The sequence below is a fragment of the Kogia breviceps genome, chromosome 3 (genome assembly GCF_026419965.1).
Source record: "Kogia breviceps isolate mKogBre1 chromosome 3, mKogBre1 haplotype 1, whole genome shotgun sequence".
In the NCBI taxonomy this organism is placed as follows: Eukaryota; Metazoa; Chordata; class Mammalia; order Artiodactyla; family Physeteridae; genus Kogia; species Kogia breviceps.
Genome location: NC_081312.1, coordinates 289,199 through 310,482, shown reverse-complemented (window position 1 = coordinate 310,482; position 21,284 = coordinate 289,199). Strand labels below are relative to the sequence as shown.

At 63.9% G+C, this 21,284-nt stretch overlaps 1 protein-coding gene and 3 gene segments (V, D, J or C); all 4 read right to left on the bottom strand.

Annotated features, from left to right (window-relative positions):
* Positions 1–21,284, bottom strand: part of LOC131752098 (immunoglobulin gamma-1 heavy chain-like) — a 229,364-nt gene that overhangs the window by 55,066 nt on the left and 153,014 nt on the right. The gene's annotated exons all lie outside the window — the stretch shown is intronic.
* The window catches only part of LOC131752099 (Ig gamma chain C region-like), a 141,458-nt gene that overhangs the window by 117,111 nt on the left and 3,063 nt on the right, over positions 1–21,284 (bottom strand).
* LOC136793899 (immunoglobulin heavy constant delta-like) lies at positions 1,030–11,061 on the bottom strand. The segment is given in 8 exon segments: positions 1,030–1,342; positions 1,563–1,705; positions 6,343–6,675; positions 6,835–7,158; positions 7,455–7,520; positions 9,017–9,100; positions 9,274–9,591; positions 10,929–11,061. Coding segments are annotated over 8 exon segments (1,410 nt in total).
* LOC131752097 (Ig mu chain C region membrane-bound form-like) overlaps positions 13,252–21,284 on the bottom strand; it is a 202,494-nt gene continuing 194,461 nt past the window's right edge. Inside the window, 6 exon segments of the C gene segment in view lie at positions 13,252–13,519; positions 13,604–13,719; positions 15,899–16,231; positions 16,394–16,717; positions 16,976–17,308; positions 17,384–17,701. Coding sequence covers positions 13,511–13,519; positions 13,604–13,719; positions 15,899–16,231; positions 16,394–16,717; positions 16,976–17,308; positions 17,384–17,701 — 1,433 coding nt within the window.

The following is a 21,284-nucleotide window of genomic DNA, read 5'->3' as shown; positions in this document are numbered from 1 at the left end:
GGAATGCCAGCCATGGACAAATGCTGTTGGGCCACAGGCTGGGTTGGGGCCTGCAGGGCACAGCCGGTGACAAGGGGAAGCTGGCGGTGTGGCATCTGGGAGCCCGCAAGGGGGGTGAGAGCGCGACGCCCGGCACGCAGACCGGCCAGGGAGGGCACGGCCTCGGCGCCGACCCCTCATTCCTGCCCTGGTCCGCGGGTGGGGAAGCAGGGAGGACGTGCCCGAGACTGGCACCTGGGCAGGTGTCCACCACGCTGGCCGCCCCTCCTGGTGGGGTGAGAAAGCCTGCGGCTGATTGGGGCCGGGTACACATTTCCCGCGGGGACTCCGGGCAATGGCGGGGAGTGACCAGGCGCTGGCCGGGACCAGCGTCTTCTCCAAGCCCCGTGAGGCTTGTTTACTCCACAGCCCGCCCTGCGTGAGGGGCGCTGTCACCGTGTCTGCCGGAGGGGTGGGTGCGCAGGAGGGCTCGGCGACTGCCCGAGCTGTGCAGCCGGTGAGGGCCGCCCCGTGCGCCCGGCTGCTCCCACCCCGCCACGCAGTGCTGTCTCCCGTGCGTGTGCGTGTGTGTGCTGCATGAGCACACGTGTGCCTGTGTGTCTGTGTGAGTGTGGATTCTTGTGTGTGTGCGTGGGTGCCGACCTGCACACACGTGCCCACGTGCATATGCCCTTGCTTTTGCATGTGTTTTCACATGTGTGTGTGCTTGTGCTTGCAGGGTGCGGACCCACGTGTGCACTGCATGTGTAGGTGCACACATGCTTATGTGTGTGAGGAGTGCATGCATGTGCACACATGTGTGCACGTGTGCCTGCCTGTGTGGACGGGCACGTGTCTGGTGTGGGCAGCAGGGCCTCTCAGCCCATTCCCTTCAGTGCAGGGGGCTCTCCCAGCTCCTCGCTGTGGCAGCTCCCCAATGGATGCCCGGACCCTGGTGGCCCCTGTCCTTGTATGTTTGCCCTCAGCCTTCTGGGTCCTCGGACCTGGGGAGATCCAAAAGGCTGGGACGCAGAAACAGGAGGCAGGTGAAATGAGCCAAAGCTGTTTATGGGGCCCGACGGTGGGCGGGAAGGTAAGGGGGCCACAGTCAGGACCACCGGCTCGGGGAGCGGGGGCACAGGGCCAGCTGGGGGAGCCACACCCCTCCCTGTATCACGATGCCCTCCACTCTGTGTTGGGGGCTGGGCTCTGCCGTGGGCAGAGGAGAGTGAGTGGGGGTCAGGGGTGGGGCTGGAGGCCTCTGTGCACAGGGTGGAGTCCTGCCTTCTGGCAGCAGTGGGCGGCGTGGAGGTCAAGGTTCCCCCGCTGCAGTGCCAGCACCAGCTCTCAGGGGCTACTTCACCTGCAGCAAGAGCCCCAAGGTCAGGAAGGGGTCGGAGTCCCAGAGGACAGGGTGCAGGCCCCCAGGTCAGGGCCCCCCCGCCCAGCTGAGTCGGGGACCCCACCTCCCTGACTCCCACGAGATCAGGTCCAGATGCCTGTCCTAGGCTAGGGGCTGTGGTGGGGGAGGGGAGCCGCCCTGCCGGGCTCAGCGAGGGCGCCGCCTGCCTGGGCCACCCTACCTTGATGAAGGTGACGAAGCCGCCGTACAGCAGAGTGACAAGGAAGAGGACCACGAAGGTGAGCCACAGGCGGCCCGTGTCCTCCAGCTCCGAGAAGTCGTCGCCGCTCTCGTCCTGGCTCTGGGGGGGCCGCGTGGCCAGACCTGGGGAGGAGCCGGTGCCACTGAGACCGGGCCGCGCCTGCGCCAGCACACAGCAGGCCCTCAACGCACACGCGCAAAGGGCCTGCTCGCCTCCGGGCTGTGTGGGGTGCTGGGCTCCGCAGAGCCTGGTGGGTCCCAGTGCCTGGTGGGGCCGACGGTCCAGAACCAAGCTGGCTCACAGCTCAGTTCATGCCAGCGTGACTGGGCGCAGGGAGTGGGAGGCACTGACACCGGGGTGGACATAGGGGGCCCTGCCTGGCCAGACTGGACAGCGAGAGCCTCCCTCGGAAGTGGCTGCTCTGTGACAGGGTGAAAGATAAGATGGTGACAGCCAGGCAGAGAGAGGTGGGAACAGCTTCCAAGCCGGAGGAACAGCATCACGAGTGCTCTGTTTCAGGAGGGCCTGACCCGGAACAGTGGACGGGAGCTCTGCGGGCCTGCAGCGGGGACCTGGGGCCAAGCGGTGGGAGAGGAGGCCAGAGTGGGGCTGGGGTCAGGCCCTGCTGGTGACTTTATCCTGAGAACAAAGGGCTTTAAGCAAGGGCATGTCAAGGCAAGTTTGAATATCAAAAAGTCATTCCTGGGGCTTCCCTGGTGGCGCAGTGGTTGAGAATCTGCCTGCCGATGCAGGGGACATGGGTTCGTGTCCCGGTCTGGGAAGATCCCACATGCCGCGGAGCGGCTGGGCCCGTGAGCCATGGCCGCTGAGCCTGCGCTTCCGGAGCCTGTGCTCCTCAATGGGAGAGGCCACAACAGTGAGAGGCCCGCGTACCACACACACACACAAAAGTCATTCCTGCTGGAGTTGGAGTGGTTGGGAGGGGCAAGGCAGGATGAGAGGGACTTGCTGGTGTCCAGGCCCAGGTCAACACCCTTGTGCGGAAAGTGCACCGAAGTCCAGAGGGAGAGCCCAGGGGCAGGTAGGAAGTACTGAGTCCTGGGACCTGTCTCATGCCCCGGAATTTCCTAGTCGTTCATTCCATGAGTGTTTATTGACAGTCTTCCTCGTGCTTGACCAGAGTTACCGGAAGTGGGGTCTGTAGGTGGTAATGGCTGGGAACCACTGGTCACAGGGCACAGGAAATAGGTATGGAAACTGTGTGCATTGGAAACTTTTTATAGCAGTCTGTTGAATCTAATAATAAAAAATCAGCACATCTTGGTTTCTGTTTGTCTCAGATTTTGAGTAATTAATTCATATTGTATTCTGCAAAGGTATTGGTCCATGATTCATTGGAAAAAAATTAAAAGGCAGGAGCCCTTTGCCACAGAGAACTTGAGGAGCCTGTTCTACACACATGGAATGCAGGGGTGAGCTGGCCGGGGGTCAGTGAGGTGTCTAAACATGATGACAGGTTCCCATGGACATGCTTCATCCAGTTAAAGGCCAGGTGTACCAGATGCCCCATGACCCAGCCCTGGGGTCAGGGATGTCTTCTCAGTTACACAGGAGAGCTCATGTGAATGATAAGCCGAGGTTGGCAGGATGAGAAGGTGGGAAAGGTTTAGGGTGGGCGAAGCAGCATGGGGAAGAATTTCAAATGAGAGAGGTCATGCCCATTTGCCCCTCTGGAGTGGGGCAGGAGTGTGTCAGCGGGCAGCCCATTGGACACAGTCCAAGAAACCCTGGGACAGGATCTGGAAGTTTTTCTTAGGGCAAAAGAAGCCATGAAAAGAACTTAAGCCAAGGAGTGACATGCTTGGCATTGCTTTCGGTTCCAACATCTGGGTCACCTGTGGGTCTAATTCTCTTTGATAGATTAAAATTTTGATTATGAGTGAAGGTTCTCTGCTTATCTGCGTGCCTAGGAAGTTTTGACTGCGTGCTGGACATTGTGCACAGACAGACAGTGAGCTTGAAGTAGATTAGACATGTGTATTTTCCATGAAGCGAGCACACACTCCTCTGTGTTGGGCAGGGAGGATGAGGGGCTCATTGTTTTCACCAGGATTTGAGCTGGGCTGGGTGGCAGGATCGCTGGCTCCTGGGTCTAAATGTTTGGGTGGGGTCGGGCCCCTCCAGTGGGGCTTTGGGAGCTAAGCCTCGTCCAAGGCTGGAGATCTCTTGCCTCGCTCGGCTCCCACAGCCACTTATCGCTCAGCAAAAGTCCTGGGTGGGGGAATCAGTGGGTGGAGGAGATTTGTCTGGGGGCTCATCTGTATTCCCACTGCCCAGGCCAGCCCACGCAGACGCTACGTCTCGGCAGATTCCCTTACGTCCCTCTCCTCTCATGGATGCCCAGGCCTCTGTCCATCTGTGTTTGGGATGAGGATAAAGTGGCCAACAGCCTCTTCTGGCCTCTAGGAATCTAGGTCCATTGGACACTGAGTCCTCAGCTCTTCAGAGGCTTTAAATAAATCTGATTTTTACTTTTTATTCGATGTTGTCCTTCTGTTACCTTATGAGTGAACACCTCACTAGCTTCTACATCCTAAGTGGAAGCAGAACCTCAATGGATGTTTAAAGATCCCCTTGGCCGCTGAATGAAGGATGGGCTGGGGAGGGGGCAGCACCGGCAGCGAGCCCAGCAGGGAGCGGGGAGGTCTGGGATAGGGTCGACAGAGAGAAGCGTGAGGACTCGAGATATTCAGGAGTTGGGGAGCTGCCTGGCTGCAAGGGCGACAGAGGGCCGAGGTCCCTTGGCTTCACCTTGGGGGATGGGACATATGGCTGAGGAGTGCTGGGGCTGCAGAGCAGGCCAGGAGGGAGAGGCGAGGGGCCCCACGGGAGGCAACGTGCCAGCTGCTATTTTGTAACAATAATGGGGACCACAGGTGCTGGCCTGTGCTGAGCGCGCTGCGAGTCTCCCCTCCTTTGGGAAGAGGGGGACGGTGTGGACTGACCCTAGAACGGAGAGGGATGGCGTGGCCTACGGATGGAGGACTGGGGGGATCCTGGGGGTCCTTGGAGGAAAGCAGCAGGACCCGTCGAGGCAGCAAGCCACAACTCGGGGGGCATGCAGCTGGCCCAGCAAAGAGAGAGGCTGCAATCCAGGCTGTGCAGGGGCTGAGGAGAGGGCGGCCGAGGCTGCCTGAAGCAGGGAGCCGTCCTGGCTGTCCTTCACTTGTCAGGAGGAGGGGTCCGGGCAGGGAAGGCTCAGCTGCCTGCCGGCTCAGACCCGGTGGGGGAATGGTGCGGGCCGCGGCCTCCTGGATGAGGCCTTTCTTCCCCTCACTCCCAGGGGGCCCTGGGGAGTGGCCAGGCCTCCTGCCGCCTCTGGCACCCACCCTGTCTCCAGGGTGTGTGGCCCTGGCAGGTGGACGTATTTCTGGCCCCTGTGGGAGGTGTGGGTCAAGGCTCTGAAGGTGGCTGGTCCAGGGTCTCCTGGGACATGAGACCACGGACAGCCCGCACTGTGCCTGGGGGTCCGTCGGCTGCGTGTGGAGGACTGGAGACTGGAGGAGGGCCAGTGAGGACCCCCCGGGGGTCCTGCCCATCTGCCCGGGGGAGAGAGAGGGGAAGGGTCAGGAGCCCACTTCAGTGACCGAGGAACAGACAGGCCCGAGAGGCGTGAGCTGCGACAGGTGGCCCGGCACAGACAGCGCCTGGATGGGGAGTGGCGGTGCTGTGAAATGAGCCGTACCCCAGGTGGGAGCTTCAGGAAGAGACCCGCTGGGACACAGGCAGGCAGGCCGGGGGTGCCGCCGCTCCCCGGGGGGCCCTGCAGGGCCAGCAGGAGCACTGCCCCCCAGGAGGCCACAGCTGCCCGGCCCGTCTGCGTGAGGGCTGCCGTCCGAGTGTCTCTTACACTCCGAGGGGTGCCCATGGCGAGGGCCAGGGCTGTAGGCAAGGTCCCGGATGCCAGTAGAACAGGAGCCTTCCTGCCCCCCTCGCCTTGCTGACTCGGCACCCCCCCAGCCGCCGGCATCTTCCTCTGCCTGGCTCCCATCGGGTGGCCTGGGGCCTGGACCCCCTGCTCCAGCTCCTGCTGGGCTGTGCGTCCTGCTGCCTGGCCGGCCCAGCGTGTCCACCTCTGTCCCACGGGGCTGGGCTGGGTAGGGAGTGGGCGCCGGTCGGGGCGCTGCCCTCTGATGGGGAGGCAGTGGGGGCCTGGCAGGATGCCCGAGAGGGGAGGGCGAGCCCTGGGCTCCCACCAGAGCCTCCTCTCTGGCGCTGTCTGTCCACTCTTCCCCTCTGGGTGGCGCGTGGTCAGGGCCTGCCGTGGGCGTGTGCCGGTCTGGCTCCCCTGGGTGCCCTAACCCAGCCCCCGCTGCCGGGCATATCTGGCTTCCCAGGTGCTGACCCTGCTCCTGGACGGGCGGAGGTCTTGGGAGCTGGGTAGGCTCAGATGCCCCCAGGAGGGCAGCTGTCTGGGGCGGCCACCCTCACGCCCAGCCCAGGGGAGGCCCCTGCTCTGCGCCCAGAGGCGGGCGCACCTTGGAGGGAGGTAGCTGGTCCTGGGGTGGAGGGGGCCCACCTCCCACCCTTCTTGAGCCAGCGCGTGGTGTGTGGACACGGGGTCGGACGCAGTGGGGCGGCCCTCGGGGCGTCCAGAGCTCCCAGGGCAGGGAAGCGCGCGCTCCAGACGTGCAGCGGCCTGGTCCCCGCTGCCTGGCTCCTCGGGGGCTGCCCCTCCGCCCCCCAGCCCTGCGTCTGAGACCGGCTCGGACGGAAGCCCCCAGCCTGCGTGACTCACCACCGGTGTCCAGGCTCCAGCTGGTGCCGAGCAGCGTCCGGGAGGCCTCGTGACTGACCACACAGGTGTAGGTGGCAGCTGCGTGGCCCGGGAAGGTGGGGACGCGCAGGACGCTCCAGGTGCGGAACAAGGAGCTCCCAGGCTGGGCCGTGGGGCGCGCCGTGGTGGACCAGGAAGCATCCACCTCGCTCTGCCCCTCCAGCCAGGTGAGGAGGACGCCCAGCGGCGAGAAGGTGGACACCTCGCACAGGAGCCAGGAGGTCGCCTCGGCGGGGGTCAGCGGACTGGGCGTGGTCAGGACGTGGATGGCAGGCTTGCTGGGTGCCAAAGCCTCTGCAGCGAGAAGCCTGGTCATACTTTGGGCCGGGGGCGTCGGGAGAAGCCCCCGGGGTCCCCTGGTGGAAGAAGGTGGCCAGGGGTGCTGCCGGCTGGGGTGTGGGGTGCAGGGGACCCGCGGCTGCCCTGTCTCCCTGGCCCGAGAGCCACCCTCACCGTGTTCTCTCTGTGCCGCCAGAGTCACCGGGGACCGCAGGCCGGGGCCACTCAGCGTGCAGGTGACGGACGTCCCCTTGGCCCACAAGGTCCTGGACAGGGCCAGGCGGCTGCTCTGGCTCCAGGATCCGTTGGTGTGCTCTCTGGGCCCCTCCTCCATGTGTCCGCTCTGTGGCTGCCCGGCCACCTCCCAGGACAAGCGGGCCGCCTGCAGGTTCTCCCCCACCGCCAGGCAGGTGAAGGTGGCCTCATCCTGGAGCCACAGGCCCTGCAGGGGAGGGCGCAGCAGGTAGACCCTGGGGGGCTGAGTGTGGTTCCGGCACTCTGCAGGGGACAGGGACAGGTTGGCGAGGGTGCGTGGTGGTCCCTGGTGTGGTGGGTGGCAGTGGGGTCGAGGGGTGGCCAGCGCCTTCTGGTGTCTTTAGTCACTGACCAGTGCCAGGCCTGCCCTCTCCCCGGACCCACCAGCCCTTGTTGCTTCCAGAAGGGCAGAGTGGGCCGGTGACCTCCCGTCGCCCACAGCTGGGCTGGGGTCTCGCTTGCAGGCAGGCTCTCTCGGCCGCTGAAAGTTCTCTGCCCTTCTCCCCCACCCCGCCCACTTGGTCGCCCCAAGGGCTGACCTCTGGAGGGGTCTTTCGGATTTTCCGGCATCCGGGCTTCTGTCTGGGCGCGACTGGTGGAAAGCACTGTGTGGGAACGGGGTGAGTCAGGGTCTCCTCCAAGTTCCACAGACGGCTGGAGCTGGCCTGCCCGCACCGCCGGCCCCTTCCTGCCGTCTGGGGGTCGCCGCCGTCAGCCTTCCCCGAGTGCGCCTCCAGGCTCCGGCGGGACCCTGGCTGTCTGCCGCTGGTCACGAGTACCTGTGCTCAGTGCTCAAGGACCATCCCCCAAACAGTCACCTGGACAGTTTAGGGTGACGGTGACCAGTAAGTTATTGGGCCATAAATTGCGACAGCCCAGGGGTCAGCCAACTTTTTCTCTCAAGGGCCAGAGAGCAAACATTTTAGGCTTTGCAGCTGCACGGGGTTTCTGTCTGCTCTCTTGCCCTCCTCCTCCTGGTCCATCCCTCTAGAACTGGAAAGGCCAATCCTAGGCTGTAGAGATCAGGCTTTGGGCCGCATCTGGCCCGTGGGCCGTGCGAGAGCAGGGCCGCGTCTGGGTCGGGGGGCCCTCCCTTTTCGGAGGGCTTGGCTCATGCGGTCAGCACACCTTAGGCCCCAGGTGGGTCATCTTCCATGGGAGGGCAGTCTGGCCCCAGAACGGGAGGGCCGAGCCTGTCCTCTTGAAGCTCCACCCTCTACCCGCCAAGGCTGCTGGGCGGATGGTCCCGCTGCAGGAGTTACGGCTGGGGCTGAGTGCTGACACACGCTGGGAGGGTTGTGGATGTGCACAGCCCCGCCGTGGTGACATACTCATCTGGAGGACTGAACTGTCTCCCGATTTCCCGCACCCTGTGTGCCTGACCAGGCCACCCCGAGCCTGGGGGACATGCACGGCGGGAGCAGGTTCTGCCCTGAGGTGTGAGCGTCTTGACCAAGGAGCTGGGCAGGGCCCCCACGGAGACGCCACGGCGGGTTGCGGCCGCTGTCCTCCTCCTGGAGCTTCACCGGCACTCTGGAGGGCCGGCGAGGGGGCTGCCATGCTCTGTGCAGCCAGCACACCTCCAGTGGTTTCTGCCCTTCTCAGAGCGAGGACACACTTCCCAGGGTGGCCGACAGGGTGAGGTGTGACCCTGGGCCCCAGCCAGGCCCCCGGCACTCAGAGAGCCCGCAGCCAGTTGGAACCGGCGGTGAGGGCGGCTTTCGCCGGCTGCCACGGCTCCCCGGCCCTGTGGGCGGCACCCTGCTTCTGTGAGGGTCTCGGGGCTCAGTTCCATACCCCTGCTGCCTTGGGAACACGTGCCCGCGTGAGGCTCCACGGCGAGCTCACGGTCAGCGGGTCAGTGACCCTCTCAGAGTCCCTCACTCTGTGACCTGCACGGGTCCCCCACCCATGAGGGGCTGATGGCCACACAGGGGCCTGAGGTGGCATCTGCAGTAGGTGCGCCTCAGGTCAGTGCCCTGACGTCCTGGCTCAGGGTGTGACTTAAGGACTCACGGGAGAAGTCGTGGAGGGCTGCCGGAGGGAGGCAGCGGGGGGCCGGGCAGGCAGGTGGGGGTGTGTGTGAACGGGGGCTGCTGACCTGGGATCCTCGTAGAGGTTAGGGTGAAGCTCTCTGACTGGGACTTCACAGAGGACACCAAGGGGTTTGGAGTCTGCTTCGATGCTGAAATCAGGGAAACAGTGAGCAGGTGAGGGTCAGAATGCACTGTGTACTTGGGGGGAGAGGGGCTGCAAGGTGAACGGGAAGGGCAGGGGGTGCGGGGCGAGCAGGATGGTGTAGTGGGGACACTCCTGGCCTGATCCCCGCCTCCCGGCCGCGGAAGGAGCCCAGCTCACCTGGGAAAGGCACTAGCATGGACTCGTCGCCCTTGGGGTGCTTGACTCTGCACAGCAGGCGCTCTTTGGGGTCCTGGGGGATGCTTGAGGACGGCAGGAGCACCTGGGAGGAGGCCGTGTACGTGCCCTCCCTCAGGACGGCCGGGAAGATCTGGACGTTCTGGCTGCTGACCCCGCTGCTGTTACCGTAGCTCCAGGAGAAGCTGGCGGAGTTGGGCAAGAAGTCCCGGGCCAGGCAGCCCAGGGCCACCAGCTTCGCATCAGGCAGGGGGCTCACGCAGGAGACCAGGGGGAAGAGAGTCGGAGGAGACGGGTTCGCTGAGGACCCGAGAGAGAGGACAGAAGAGAAAGGGGACGTGAGAAGTGTCTCTCGTGCCTGCCGCTCGGTCCGGGGTCCGGGCAGCCCCGCCTTCCCTCTGGCCAGTGGAGCCGGCGCGGCCTCACTGCCCCAGGCTCAGCCACACTGGACCCAGCCTGGGGGTCTGGGGTCGGAGGGAGGGTCTGAAGGTCATCGGTGAGGATGATGCAGACCCAGCTCCGCCAGCCCTCAGCACGAGCAGGTCACTGCGGTCGGCCCAGCGTGGCTCCCAGGGCTCAGCTGAGGTTAAACGCTCCCAGAGCAGCTCGCCAGCTGTCCAAGTCAAGCCAGCCCAGCCAGCCCACTTCTGCGGGACCCATCTCAGCCTCGCTTGGTTAGCCCAGCCCAGCTCAGGCCAGCCCAGCCCAGCCCAGCTCAGCCCAGCTCAGCCCAGCTCAGCCCAGCTCAGTCCAGCTCAGCCCAGCCCAGCCCAGCCCAGCCCAGCCCAGCTCAGCCCAGCTCAGCCCAGCCCAGCCCAGTTCAGTGCCGTTCAAACCAGCTCAGCTCAACTCAGCTCAACCCAGTTCAGCCCAGTTCAGCACAGCTCAGCCCCCCTTGTTAACCCAGTCCCGCTCAGCACAGCTGAGCCCAGCTCAGCCCACTTCAGTGCAGTTCAACCCACTTCAGTGCAGTTCAACCCAGCTCAGCTCAACTCAGCTCAGCCCAGCTCAGCCCCACTCAGCCCCATTAAACCAGGCTCAGCTCAGTCCAGTCGAGCTCAGCTCAGCCTGGCTCAGCCTAGCTCAGACCAGCTCAGCTCAGATCAGCCCAGTTCAACCCACTGCAGCCCAGCTCAGCCCAGCTCAGTCCAGATCAACCCAGCACAGCCCAGCTCAGCCCAGTTCAGCCCAGTTCAGCCCAGCTCAGCTCAGTCCAGCTCAGCCCAGCACAGCCCAGCTCAGACAAGCTCAGCCCAGCCCAGTTAAGCCCAGCACATCCCAGCTCAGCCCCACTCAGCCCCGTTAAACCCGGCTCAGCTCAGTCCACTCCACCTCAGCTCAGCCCTGCACAGTCCTGAAAGCCCAGTGGTTTTAGCCAGAAAGCGCCAGACCCCTTGCCTCGGCTTAGGCGCCTGCTCCAGGAATGGCGCCCCGCTGGGCTGGGCCTGGGTCAGGTCCCTTTGTGCCTCCGGCCCCCTCTCCTCCCCGGAGTCCCTGTCCTCCTCTTTCCACTGGGCACCCGACCCCTCCGTGCCTGCCACAGGCCCAGCCGGCTTGGGCTCCCAGCAGTGTTGGCCTCCACCTTCCTCGGCTACCTGGGCTAATGCTTGCTGGCGACTTTGCATTCCCTAAAGCACCTTGCAAGAGCCGAGGCGCATTTGCCAGCCTCAGAAGGAAGGTCCCAGTCTCTCTGGAACGGGCAGCTTTGCTTCTCCGGGGAGAGGAGAGCCTTGGGGACACCTCCCTCGGCGCCTTGGCCTTCCTGGGCATGTGCCCGTGGCCCAAATTCCTCCTCACCCCCGAGTCTCAAGTGAGTCCGACGTGACTAAATTCCCTCCCGGAAAAACCCTCACCAACAACGACGGGAAACGCATTTTATCCAAATAAAGCGGAGCCTGCTTTCCAGTGCACAGCAACGATCTAAACCCAGAGCCGCGTGTCCCGCTTAAGTGAGGACACGGTAAGGGGTGCCCTGTGTGTGTCAAGCACCCGGACCCACACAGGCAATAGTCAAAGACCGATTCCCCTTCAAGTGAAAGCAAAACCATTTCATACAGATTTCCCGGAGCAGCAAATCTGGCAGCGCTGGCTGCCTTCCTCTTACCTTCTCAGGCTCCCGGTCACTGGCAAGTCCCGGGGGGTGTTTGGCCTGGAAGAATCCCTGCAAATCCCTTAAAAATGGCCGATTCACCGCTAACCCACTGGCCAGTGGCAGAAGCCAGGACGGCCATCCCCTGCTCCGGGCGGTCCCAGGAGACCCCCGGCCACGGCGGGTCTGGGGGCACCCGCTCTCGGACCCTCCACGGGAGCTCCTTCCACTGAGACGCTGGCTGGGCCGATGTCTCAGAACAGAGACGGCCCTTCCAGAGTGTCCTGAGTCCTTGCGGACTCACACCCGACTGCATCTCCTCTCAATCCACCAACCAACATGTTTAACTGAAATAATTCATGACGAACGCACACATTTCACCTAAAATCTGTCCTGAGCTGGATACCTGAAAAGCAGTCTTGAAAAATACTGAAAGGAAGGCAACCGTATCAGAACACCAGAGTGTTTTTTAGTCACGACGAAGAGAATATCGACCGGCTAAAGATTGTGGGCACACTCATAGTGAAAAGAGCGCTTTGGGGCATCGGGGGATGGTTTGGGATTAATTACCTGGAAGGAATACCCCATTAGAACATTATACGAATACACTGATAAAACGCACCTAAGACTATTTACTTTCTTAAACATTTACTTTGAAAATGAATATAAATGAGCTGTTGATAAGCTAAAACTGAAATAGATTCAAATAGTTCAAATAGGAAATAGGAGCTGGCAACCCCAGGAGAACGGAACGGATACCCTCACAGCCTTGGAAGGACCAGCCCTGCCAGCACCTTGGTCTTACTTCCAGCCTCTAGGCTGTGAGAGAGTGAACTTGTGTTGTTTAAGCCTGGCCTGTGGTTCTCTGTTGTGACAGCCCTCAGACACTCCTACAGGTGCTGTCCTGAGCTGTCAGCCCCGTGGCCCGCATGAGAACACCCCATCCCCACTGGGGGTGGCTGTGCTCTGTGGGACCCCTCATTGAATGTGCCACAGCCTGACAGGGTGGGCTGCAAAGGGCACTGTTTAATCAGAAATACGCACCAGGAGCCCACTGCCAGGGGATGGGTTTCTCTGGGGACCCATGTCCACTTCCAGCCTTCTTCGGCAGTCGCCTCTTCAAGCCCCTGCCACCCCCGTGGGAGGTGGTCCTGGGGGCCCCCAGCACCCTGAAATTGCCTCCCAGGGGAGGTGGCTCCCAGACCGCCCTCATCTGTGACGCCTCCTCTGGTCCTTGTGCCTCCTCTCCTGTCCCACCACCTGCTGCCACAGCTGGCCCGGACTTCTCCGCATGGCCTGGCTCAGTCCCTGTCTCCGAGCGCTAACTCCTGGCTTCCCTACCTCCTGCCAGCTGTCCCCCTGTCTGGGCCTTTCCTCTGTGCCTCTCCCAGCTGTTTCACCCGAGACTTCTGTGCCTGCTTCCGAGCTCCGTCATCGTCTGCTGGGCAGTGGGTGAGGGCCCGCGCTCCTGCAGGGTGCATGGTGGATGCACAGGCGCCGGGCGCCCCTCCTGAGTCCCACCCGCACACACCAGGCACTCCCAAGGTGGGGCAAGCCCTCCTGTGGCTGGGCTTGCTGGGAACAGAGACAGAGTGACAAGGCCTCATGCAGGGCTCGTGGCGGCGTCCCTGTTGACGCACACAGGGCCCCCAGCTCAGGCTGCACTGGGAGACCAGGCCGGGGGTCCTCTCCAGCTCAGCCATCTTTCTTCCTCTGAACCAGCCCCGAGACCCGGCCTGGCACATCCCCCATGGGCCTGGGAGGAAACGCATAGCCCTTTCCAACGAGCCCTTTGGAATTGGGGTCAGCTCTCAGGATACACAACACACAGGAGTGCGGCTTGGGAAAAACCCTTCACAAGGAAGCAGTATCACAAGATAAAATGTACATGTTTATTTCAAGGCCATAAGCGAGACATTGCAAAGCAGGGCCGGGCAGAGCCCACGGCTGCGGGCTCCATGCTTGGCCACAGCATTTGGCCACGTCAGGAGAAGCCGGTTTCTTAGAGCTCAAAGCTGGAGAGAGACACGGGGAAAATTTCAGTACAAGTGGACGAGCCACGCAGAACCCCTGGCCCCAGGCGGCTCCCCTCTTGTTCCGTCTCTGGTCCCCCACGTCCTTGGCTGGCCGTCACTTCACCTGCGGGCGACAGAGACCGTGTGAGTGGGGGTGGGGGTCCCCGGAGGCCATGCGCCACCCACTGCCCGCGGCCAGGTGGCCCACCTTGAACAGGGTGACCGTGGTGCTGTAGAAGAGGCCCAGGAGGAAGAGGACGATGAAGGTGGAGGCCATGGTGTTGAGGTTCTCGAAGCCTTCTTCCTCGGCGCTCACTTCGCCCTCTGCAGGAGACACGGCACAGCGGGTCAGCCCGGCCGCGGCGCCCGCGGAGCCCACCCTGGCTGCCCCTCGGCCGTGCGGCCCACCGCGAGCGCTGGGGGCGCGGCAGAAGCAGGTGGGCGGGAGGGAGGGCACGTGCAAACCCGCGCCGGCCCCGCCGTAGGGCTGGGAGCCCCCGGGCTTGTCAGGTGGGGTCTCGGGCAGGGACGGCAGGCCACTGACCACTCGGTCTGGGCCGGGCAGGTGCAGAGCGCGGCCCAAGCTGAGCAGGGGGGCGACCCCGGGCATCGTGTCCAGGGAGACGTGGGGTGGCAGAGAGCGCGACAGAGCCGCACACGTACGCACGGGGTGTGGCCTGTGCCGGGGCCGGTGGAGTGGCCCCGAGTCCTGGACTCCCCTGGAGGTCGTTGGGCCCCTTGGAGCTGACAGGTAGGGGTGGGCGTCCTGTCTCCTGTGGTTTGGGGCGTGCTCCCCGGCCGGTGACCAGCACCAGGGGCAGGCAGCTGTCTGTGCCGAGGGGCCCATCCTTCCAGCCTCCCTCCCTCTCCTTCTTGGGGCCAGTGGCACACGGGAGAGGCCGTGTGGGGCGCTGGCTGGCTTATCTGCCCCACCAGCACTCAAGGCTGGGGGACCAAGGGGCCAGATAGACCCTGAGCCCCCAGGGAGGGAGACATTGGGATGACAGGAGGAGGACATCCTGTGGGGACTGCAGCTCCCGCACTGTCGGACCCTGGGATCATCTGGGGCTCAGACCCCTAAAGGGCCGGGAGCCCAGGAGGGTCGGGAGGTGGCCTGGAGGGGTGGTGATGTGCTGGACCCGGGAGACCTGCTCGGCCCCCACTCCCCTCCCTGCCCGCCTGGCTCTGTGTGCACCATTTCCAGGCCAGTGTTTGCAGACAGGGCCCCTGCAGCTTCCTACTCCAAGGAGGCCCCTCCTGGGATAGCCTCCCTGCCTCGCAGGCACTGCCTGCCTCCTGCTGCCTCTTCACAGGGTCAGGGGATGGGGGCGCTGCCTGGGCCTGGAGATGAGGGCCTGGGCCGGGAGAGGCACCCCTGCGGGGCGCGGGCCCGCGCCGTCCTGAGGAGCGGCTGCTGGCCGGGCCACGGTGGGCCTCGGAGCCTGCTACCCTGGGGCTGGGGACGGTGGCCATGGCAGGAGTCCAGGATGGGCTGGCGCGTGGACACAACCCCAAGCTGAGAGAGAAGGACAAGCAGAGCCCGGGCGCGACGCCTGGCATTCAGAGTGGTAGAGAGGAGCATCGCCGGCGGGGGCGGCACGCCTGCCAAAAGGTGTCGAGTGATGCTGGCTGTGCGAGGGTTGGCATCCGTGCCCGTGGGTAAGCCTGTGCGTGTGCCGTGATTCGTGTGTGTGCACAGCACGAGTACATCTGTGTGTATGTGTCCATATGTCTGTGTGTGCGTGTCTCAGTGTGTCTGCGTGCCCATGACTTGTCCGTGAGCATGTCTGTGTGAGTGCCCACGTGCACGTGCCTACATGTGCCTGTGACTGTGCGTACATGTGTGTGAGTGTGCGTGCACCTGTGTATCTGTCTCTGTGTGTCCACGTGTGCATGTGTCCATGCCTTTGTGTGTGTGCCCATGTCCATCACATATGTGTCTGTGTCACATGCATCCGTGTCTCTGTCCATGTGTGTGCCTGTCCGTGTCTGTGTGCGCACACACGTGTCTCTCTGTGCGCCTGCCCACATGCCTGTGTGTCCCTGCATGTATGTATGTGGCTGTGTGTGTGCATGTGTGTGCATGTGTCGCACACCCGTGTGCCCCTGCTGTGGCTGTAGAAGCAGCTAGAGGAGCAGGGCGTATAGGCCTGGCTTGCTGTGAGCATCCTGCAAGGAGCACCGCAGCTCCCAAGGGTGGGTCGGAGGCCCGTGGGGAGGCGGGGGCGGGGACGGTGGGCGGGGGCAGCACAGCCATGGCCCCCGCAGGGAGAGCATTGCTCACTCACAACCAGCATCTTTTGAACGGATCTTTTTATTTCTAATTCTTGTAAAATGCAACATCTCACCCACTGACACGGTTAGTTTGCACGCACGCATGCACACACACAGAGACAGTCACCCAGGGGCTCTGGCCGCGGCCTGAGCGGGCAGCCAGGTGGTCAGTAGCAGGTGCTGGCCGTGTCAGACATGACCAGCGACACGTTGTACAGGGTGGGTTTACCGGTGGACTTGTCCACGGTCCTCTCGGTCACCATGTGGGGCAGGGCCTCGTGGCCCACGACGCAGGTGTAGGTCTCTCCGCCGTCCCAGTCCTCCTCGCTCACCGTCAGGATGCTGTACACGAAGTAGAAGCCGGGGGCCTGGGGCTCGGGCGCCGGGGCACTGGTCACGTACTTGTCGGAGGACATGGGCTGCCCCTTCTGCAGCCACTGCACGAACACGTCCGCGGGTGAGAAGCCCTTCACCAGGCAGGTGATGGAGGCGGACTCCCGCATGCTCAGCTGTTCCCGCGTCGGTGGCAGCACGTACACGGACGGCATGTGCTTGACGACCTCTGCGGGGGGAGACACGGTGGTGAGATCGGGTTGGGGGCGAGAGGGGTCCGTCCTGGACAAAGGGGAGCGCAGGGGCTCTCCTGGTCCTGCCTCCTGTTCCTCAGAGCCTGGAAGCCGTGGGAGAGCCCAGGGCGGAGGGAAGGAAGCCGGAGCAGGCTTACCTTTGGGCCTGGAGATGCTGCGCTTCAGTGGCGAGGGCAGATCTGTGTGGGTCACCGTGCACGTGAACCAGCCTCCAGACTCCCAGTCCTCCACACAGACGGAGGCCTCACCCACGGCGCTGAAGGTGCCATTGGCGTGGCTCCCGGAGATGTTGGTCAGGGTCTCCAGGGCCTCGCCATCCTGGCGGGTCCAGGAGATGCTCAGGCTGTCATAGGTGGTCAGGTCTGTGACCAGGCAGGTGAGCTTGGCTGACTTGGTGAGGAAGATGCCAGCGAAGGACGGGGCGATGGTGAAGATCCTCATGTGCGAGGGCTGGACTGGATCTGGGAGGAGAGCTGGTTGGAGTGAAATCAGCTGGAGGAAAAGCTCGGCCCAAAGAGCAGCACTGACTTCGCTGAGTCCCTCGCGAGCCCAGGGCCCGCTGGAGCGGGACGGGGGCCCGCCCCCAGCTGCCCTGCACACAGCCCCTCCCTGCCCTTGGCCGCTCTGAGAGGCCAAGGCTCAGGAGGCTGCTGGCACGTGGGGGGCGGTGTCTGCAGCCCTGTGTGAGGGTGCCCGCCCACCCCGGGGGCTGCACTCACTGGTGCACGCAGAGGACACGTTCTTCTGGAAGATCTCCTTGTTGTGCTCCACCTCGCAGGTGAACACGGTCTGGCTGAGCCACTCGCTCTCCGTGATGGTCAGCATGCTGTAGGTCCTGAAGGTCACGGGCAAGGACTGTACAGTCTCCACCGGGCCTTCACTGATGCCAGACACCACCCGCTTGCCGTCACGAAACCAGGACAAGGAGATCTGCTTGGGGCTGAAGTCTGTGGCCTGGCAGATGAGGCTAGACTTGCGCTGGGGAGAGCTGGAGAAGGCGTCTCGGGGGGGAATGAAGACGGCCACGTTGGGAGACTTAGCAGGTAGCCGCACTAAAGAGAAGGACAAGGCGTCAGCTGGGCCTGGCCTGACCCCCGCCCCCCGGCCACGAGAGGAGCCCGGCTCACCTGGGAGAGGCACTAACATGGACTTGTCGCCGTTGGGGTGCTTGACTCTGCACAGCAGGCGCTCTTCGGGGTCCTGGGGGATGCTTGAGGACGGCAGGAGCACCTGGGAGGAGGCCGTGTACGTGCCCTCCCTCAGGACGGCCGGGAAGATCTGGACGTTCTGGCTGCTGACCCCGCTGCTGTTACTGTAGCTCCAGGAGAAGCTGGCGGAGTTGGGCAAGAAGTCCCGGGCCAGGCAGCCCAGGGCCACCAGCTTCGCATCAGGCAGGGGGCTCACGCAGGAGACCAGGGGGAAGAGAGTCGGAGGGGACGGGTTCGCTGAGGACCCGAGAGAGAGGACAGAAGAGAAAGGGGACGTGAGAAGTGTCTCTCGTGCCTGCCGCTCGGTCCGGGGTCCGGGGTCCGGGCAGCCCCTCCTTCCCTCTGGCCAGTGGAGCCGGCGCAGCCTCACTGCCCCAGGCTCAGCCACACTGGACCCAGCCTGGGGTCTGGGGTCAGAGGGAGGGTCTGAAGGTCATCGGTGAGGATGATGCAGACCCAGCCCCTCCAGCCCTCAGCACGAGCAGGTCACTGCGGTCGGCCCAGCGTGGCTCCCAGGGCTCAGCTGAGGTTAAACGCTCCCAGAGCAGCTCGCCAGCTGTCCAAGTCAAGCCAGCCCAGCCAGCCCACTTCTGCGGGACCCATCTCAGCCTCGCTTGGTTAGCCCAGCCCAGCCCAGCCCAGCCCAGCCCAGCCCAGCCCAGCCCAGCTCAGCCTGGCTCAGCTCAGCCCCATTCAGCCACCTTAAACCAGGCTCTGCTCAGTCCACTCCAGCTCAGCTCAGCCGGGCTCAACCCAGCTCAGACCAGCTCAGCTCAGGTTAGCCCAGCTCAACCCACTGCAGCCCAGTTCAGCCCAGCTTAGCCAGGCACAGCCCAGCTCAGCCCAGCTCAACCCACTGCAGCCCAGCTCAGCCCAGCTCAGCTCAGCCCAACTCTGTCCAGCACAGCCCAGCTCAGCTCAGCTCAGCTCAGCCTGACTCAACCCAGCCCAGCCAAGCTCAACCCAGCCCAGCCCAGCTCAGCCCAGCTCAGCCCAGCTCAGCACAGCCCAGCACAGCCCAGCTCAACCCAGCTCAGCCCAGCTCAGCCTGGCTCAGCACAGCCCAGCCCAGCCCAGCTCAGCCCAACCCGGCTCAGCCGGCTCATCTCAGCCGGGCTCAGCCCAGCCCGGCTCAGCCCGGCTCAGACCAGGTTAGCATAGCCCAGGTCAGCCCAGCTCAGCTCAGCCGAGGTCAGCACAGCCCAGCTCAGCAAAGCTCAGCTCAGCCCAGCTCAGCTCAGCCCAGCTCAGCACAGCTCAGCACAGCCCAGCTCAGCTCAGCTCAGCACAGCTCAGCCCAGCTCAGCCAAGCTCAACACAGCCCAGTTCAGCCTGGCTCAGCTCAGCCCAGCTCAGCCCAGCTCAGCCCAGCTCAACTCACTGCAGCCTAGCTCGGCCCAGCTCAGCTCAGCCCAACTCAGCCTGGCTCAGCTCAGCCCCATTCAGCCACCTTAAACCAGGCTCAGCTCAGTCCACTCCAGCTCAGCTCAGCCGGGCTCAGCCCAGCTCAGACCAGCTCAGCTCAGGTTAGCCCAGCTCAACCCACTGCAGCCCAGCTCAGCCCATCTCAGCTCAGCCCAGCTCAGTCCAGCACAACCCAGCTCAGCTCAGCTCAGCTCAGCCTGACTCAACCAGCCCAGCCCAGGTCAACCCAGCCCAGCTCAGCCCAGCTCAGCCCAGCTCAGCTCAGCTCAGCCCAGCTCAGCTCAGCCTGACTCAACCAGCCCAGCCCAGGTCAACCCAGCCCAGCCCAGCTCAGCCCAGCTCAGCCCAGCTCAGCCCAGCTCAGCCCAGCCCAGCCCAGCCCAGCTCATCCCAGCCCAGCTCAGCCCGGCTCAGACCAGGTTAGCATAGCCCAGGTCAGCCCAGCTCAGCTCAGCTCAGCCGAGGTCAGCACAGCCCAGCTCAGCCCAGCTCAGCACAGCCCAGCTCAGCTCAGCTCAGCCCAGCTCAGCACAGCCCAGCTCAGCTCAGCTCAGCACAGCTCAGCCCAGCTCAGCACAGCTCAGCCCAGCTCAACCCACTGCAGCCCAGCTCAGCTCAGCCCAGCTCAGCCCCACTCAGCCCCGTTACACCAGGATCAGCTCAGTCCAATCCAGCTCAGCTCAGCCCAGCCCAGCCCAGCTCAGCCCAGCTCAGCACAGCCCAGCACAGCCCAGCTCAACCCAGCTCAGCCCAGCTCAGCCTGGCTCAGCCCAGCCCAGCGCAGCCCGGCTCAGCCCAGCCCGGCTCAGCCCGGCTCAGACCAGGTTAGCATAGCCCAGGTCAGCCCGGCTCAGCTCAGCCGAGGTCAGCACAGCCCAGCTCAGCCAAGCTCAGCTCAGCCCAGCTCAGCACAGCCCAGCTCAGCTCAGCACAGCTCAGCACAGCTCAGCCCAGCTCAGCACAGCCCAGCTCAGCTCAGCCCAGCTCAGCCCAGCTCAGCACAGCACAGCTCAGCTCAGCTCAGCGCAGCTCAGCCCGGCTCAGCCAAGCTCAACACAGCCCAGTTCAGCCCGGCTCCGCTCAGCCCAGCTCAGCCCAGCTCAGCACAGCCCAGCACAGCCCAGCTCAACCCAGCTCAGCCCAGCTCAGCCTGGCTCAGCCCAGCCCAGCCCAGCCCGGCTCAGCCCAGCCCGGCTCAGCCCGGCTCAGACCAGGTTAGCATAGCCCAGGTCAGCCCGGCTCAGCTCAGCCGAGGTCAGCACAGCCCAGCTCAGCCAAGCTCAGCTCAGCCCAGCTCAGCACAGCCCAGCTCAGCTCAGCTCAGCCCAGCTCAGCCCAGCTCAGCCAAGCTCAACACAGCCCAGGTCAGCCCGGCTCAGCCCGGCTCAGCACATCCCAGCTCAGCCCCACTCAGCCCCGTTAAACCCGGCTCAGCTCAGTCCACTCCACCTCAGCTCAGCCCTGCACAGTCCTGAAAGCCCAGTGGTTTTAGCCAGAAAGCGCCAGACCCCTTGCCTCGGCTTAGGCGCCTGCTCCAGGAATGGCGCCCCGCTGGGCTGGGCCTGGGTCAGGTCCCTTTGTGCCTCCGGCCCCCTCTCCTCCCCGGAGTCCCTGTCCTCCCCTTTCCACTGGGCACCCGACCCCTCTGTGCCTGCCCCAGGCCCAACCGGCTTGGGCTCCCAGCAGTGTCGGCCTCCACCTTCCTCGGCTACCTGGGCTAATGCTTGCTGGCGACTTTGCATTCCCTAAAGCACCTTGCAAGAGCCGAGGCGCATTTGCCAGCCTCAGAAGGAAGGTCCCAGTCTCTCTGGAACGGGCAGCTTTGCTTCTCCGGGGAGAGGAGAGCCTTGGGGACGCCTCCCTCGGCGCCTTGGCCTTCCTGGGCATGTGCCTGTGGCCCAAATTCCTCCTCACCCCCGAGTCTCAAGTGAGTCCGACGTGACTAAATTCCCTCCCGGAAAAACCCTCACCAACAACGACGGGAAACGCATTTTATCCAAATAAAGCGGAGCCTGCTTTCCAGTGCACAGCAATGATCTAAACCCAGAGCCGCGTTTCCCGCTTAAGTGAGGACACGGTAAGGGGTGCCCTGTGTGTGTCAAGCACCCGGACCCACACAGGCAATAGTCAAAGACCGATTCCCCTTCAAGTGAAAGCAAAACCATTTCATACAGATTTCCCGGAGCAGCAAATCTGGCAGCGCTGGCTGCCTTCCTCTTACCTTCTCAGGCTCCCGGTCACTGGCAAGTCCCGGGGGGTGTTTGGCCTGGAAGAATCCCTGCAAATCCCTTAAAGACGGCCGATTCACCACTAGCCCACTGGCCGGTGGCAGAAGCCAGGACGGCCATCCCCTGCTCCGGGCGGTCCCAGGAGACCCCCAGCCACGGCGGGCCTG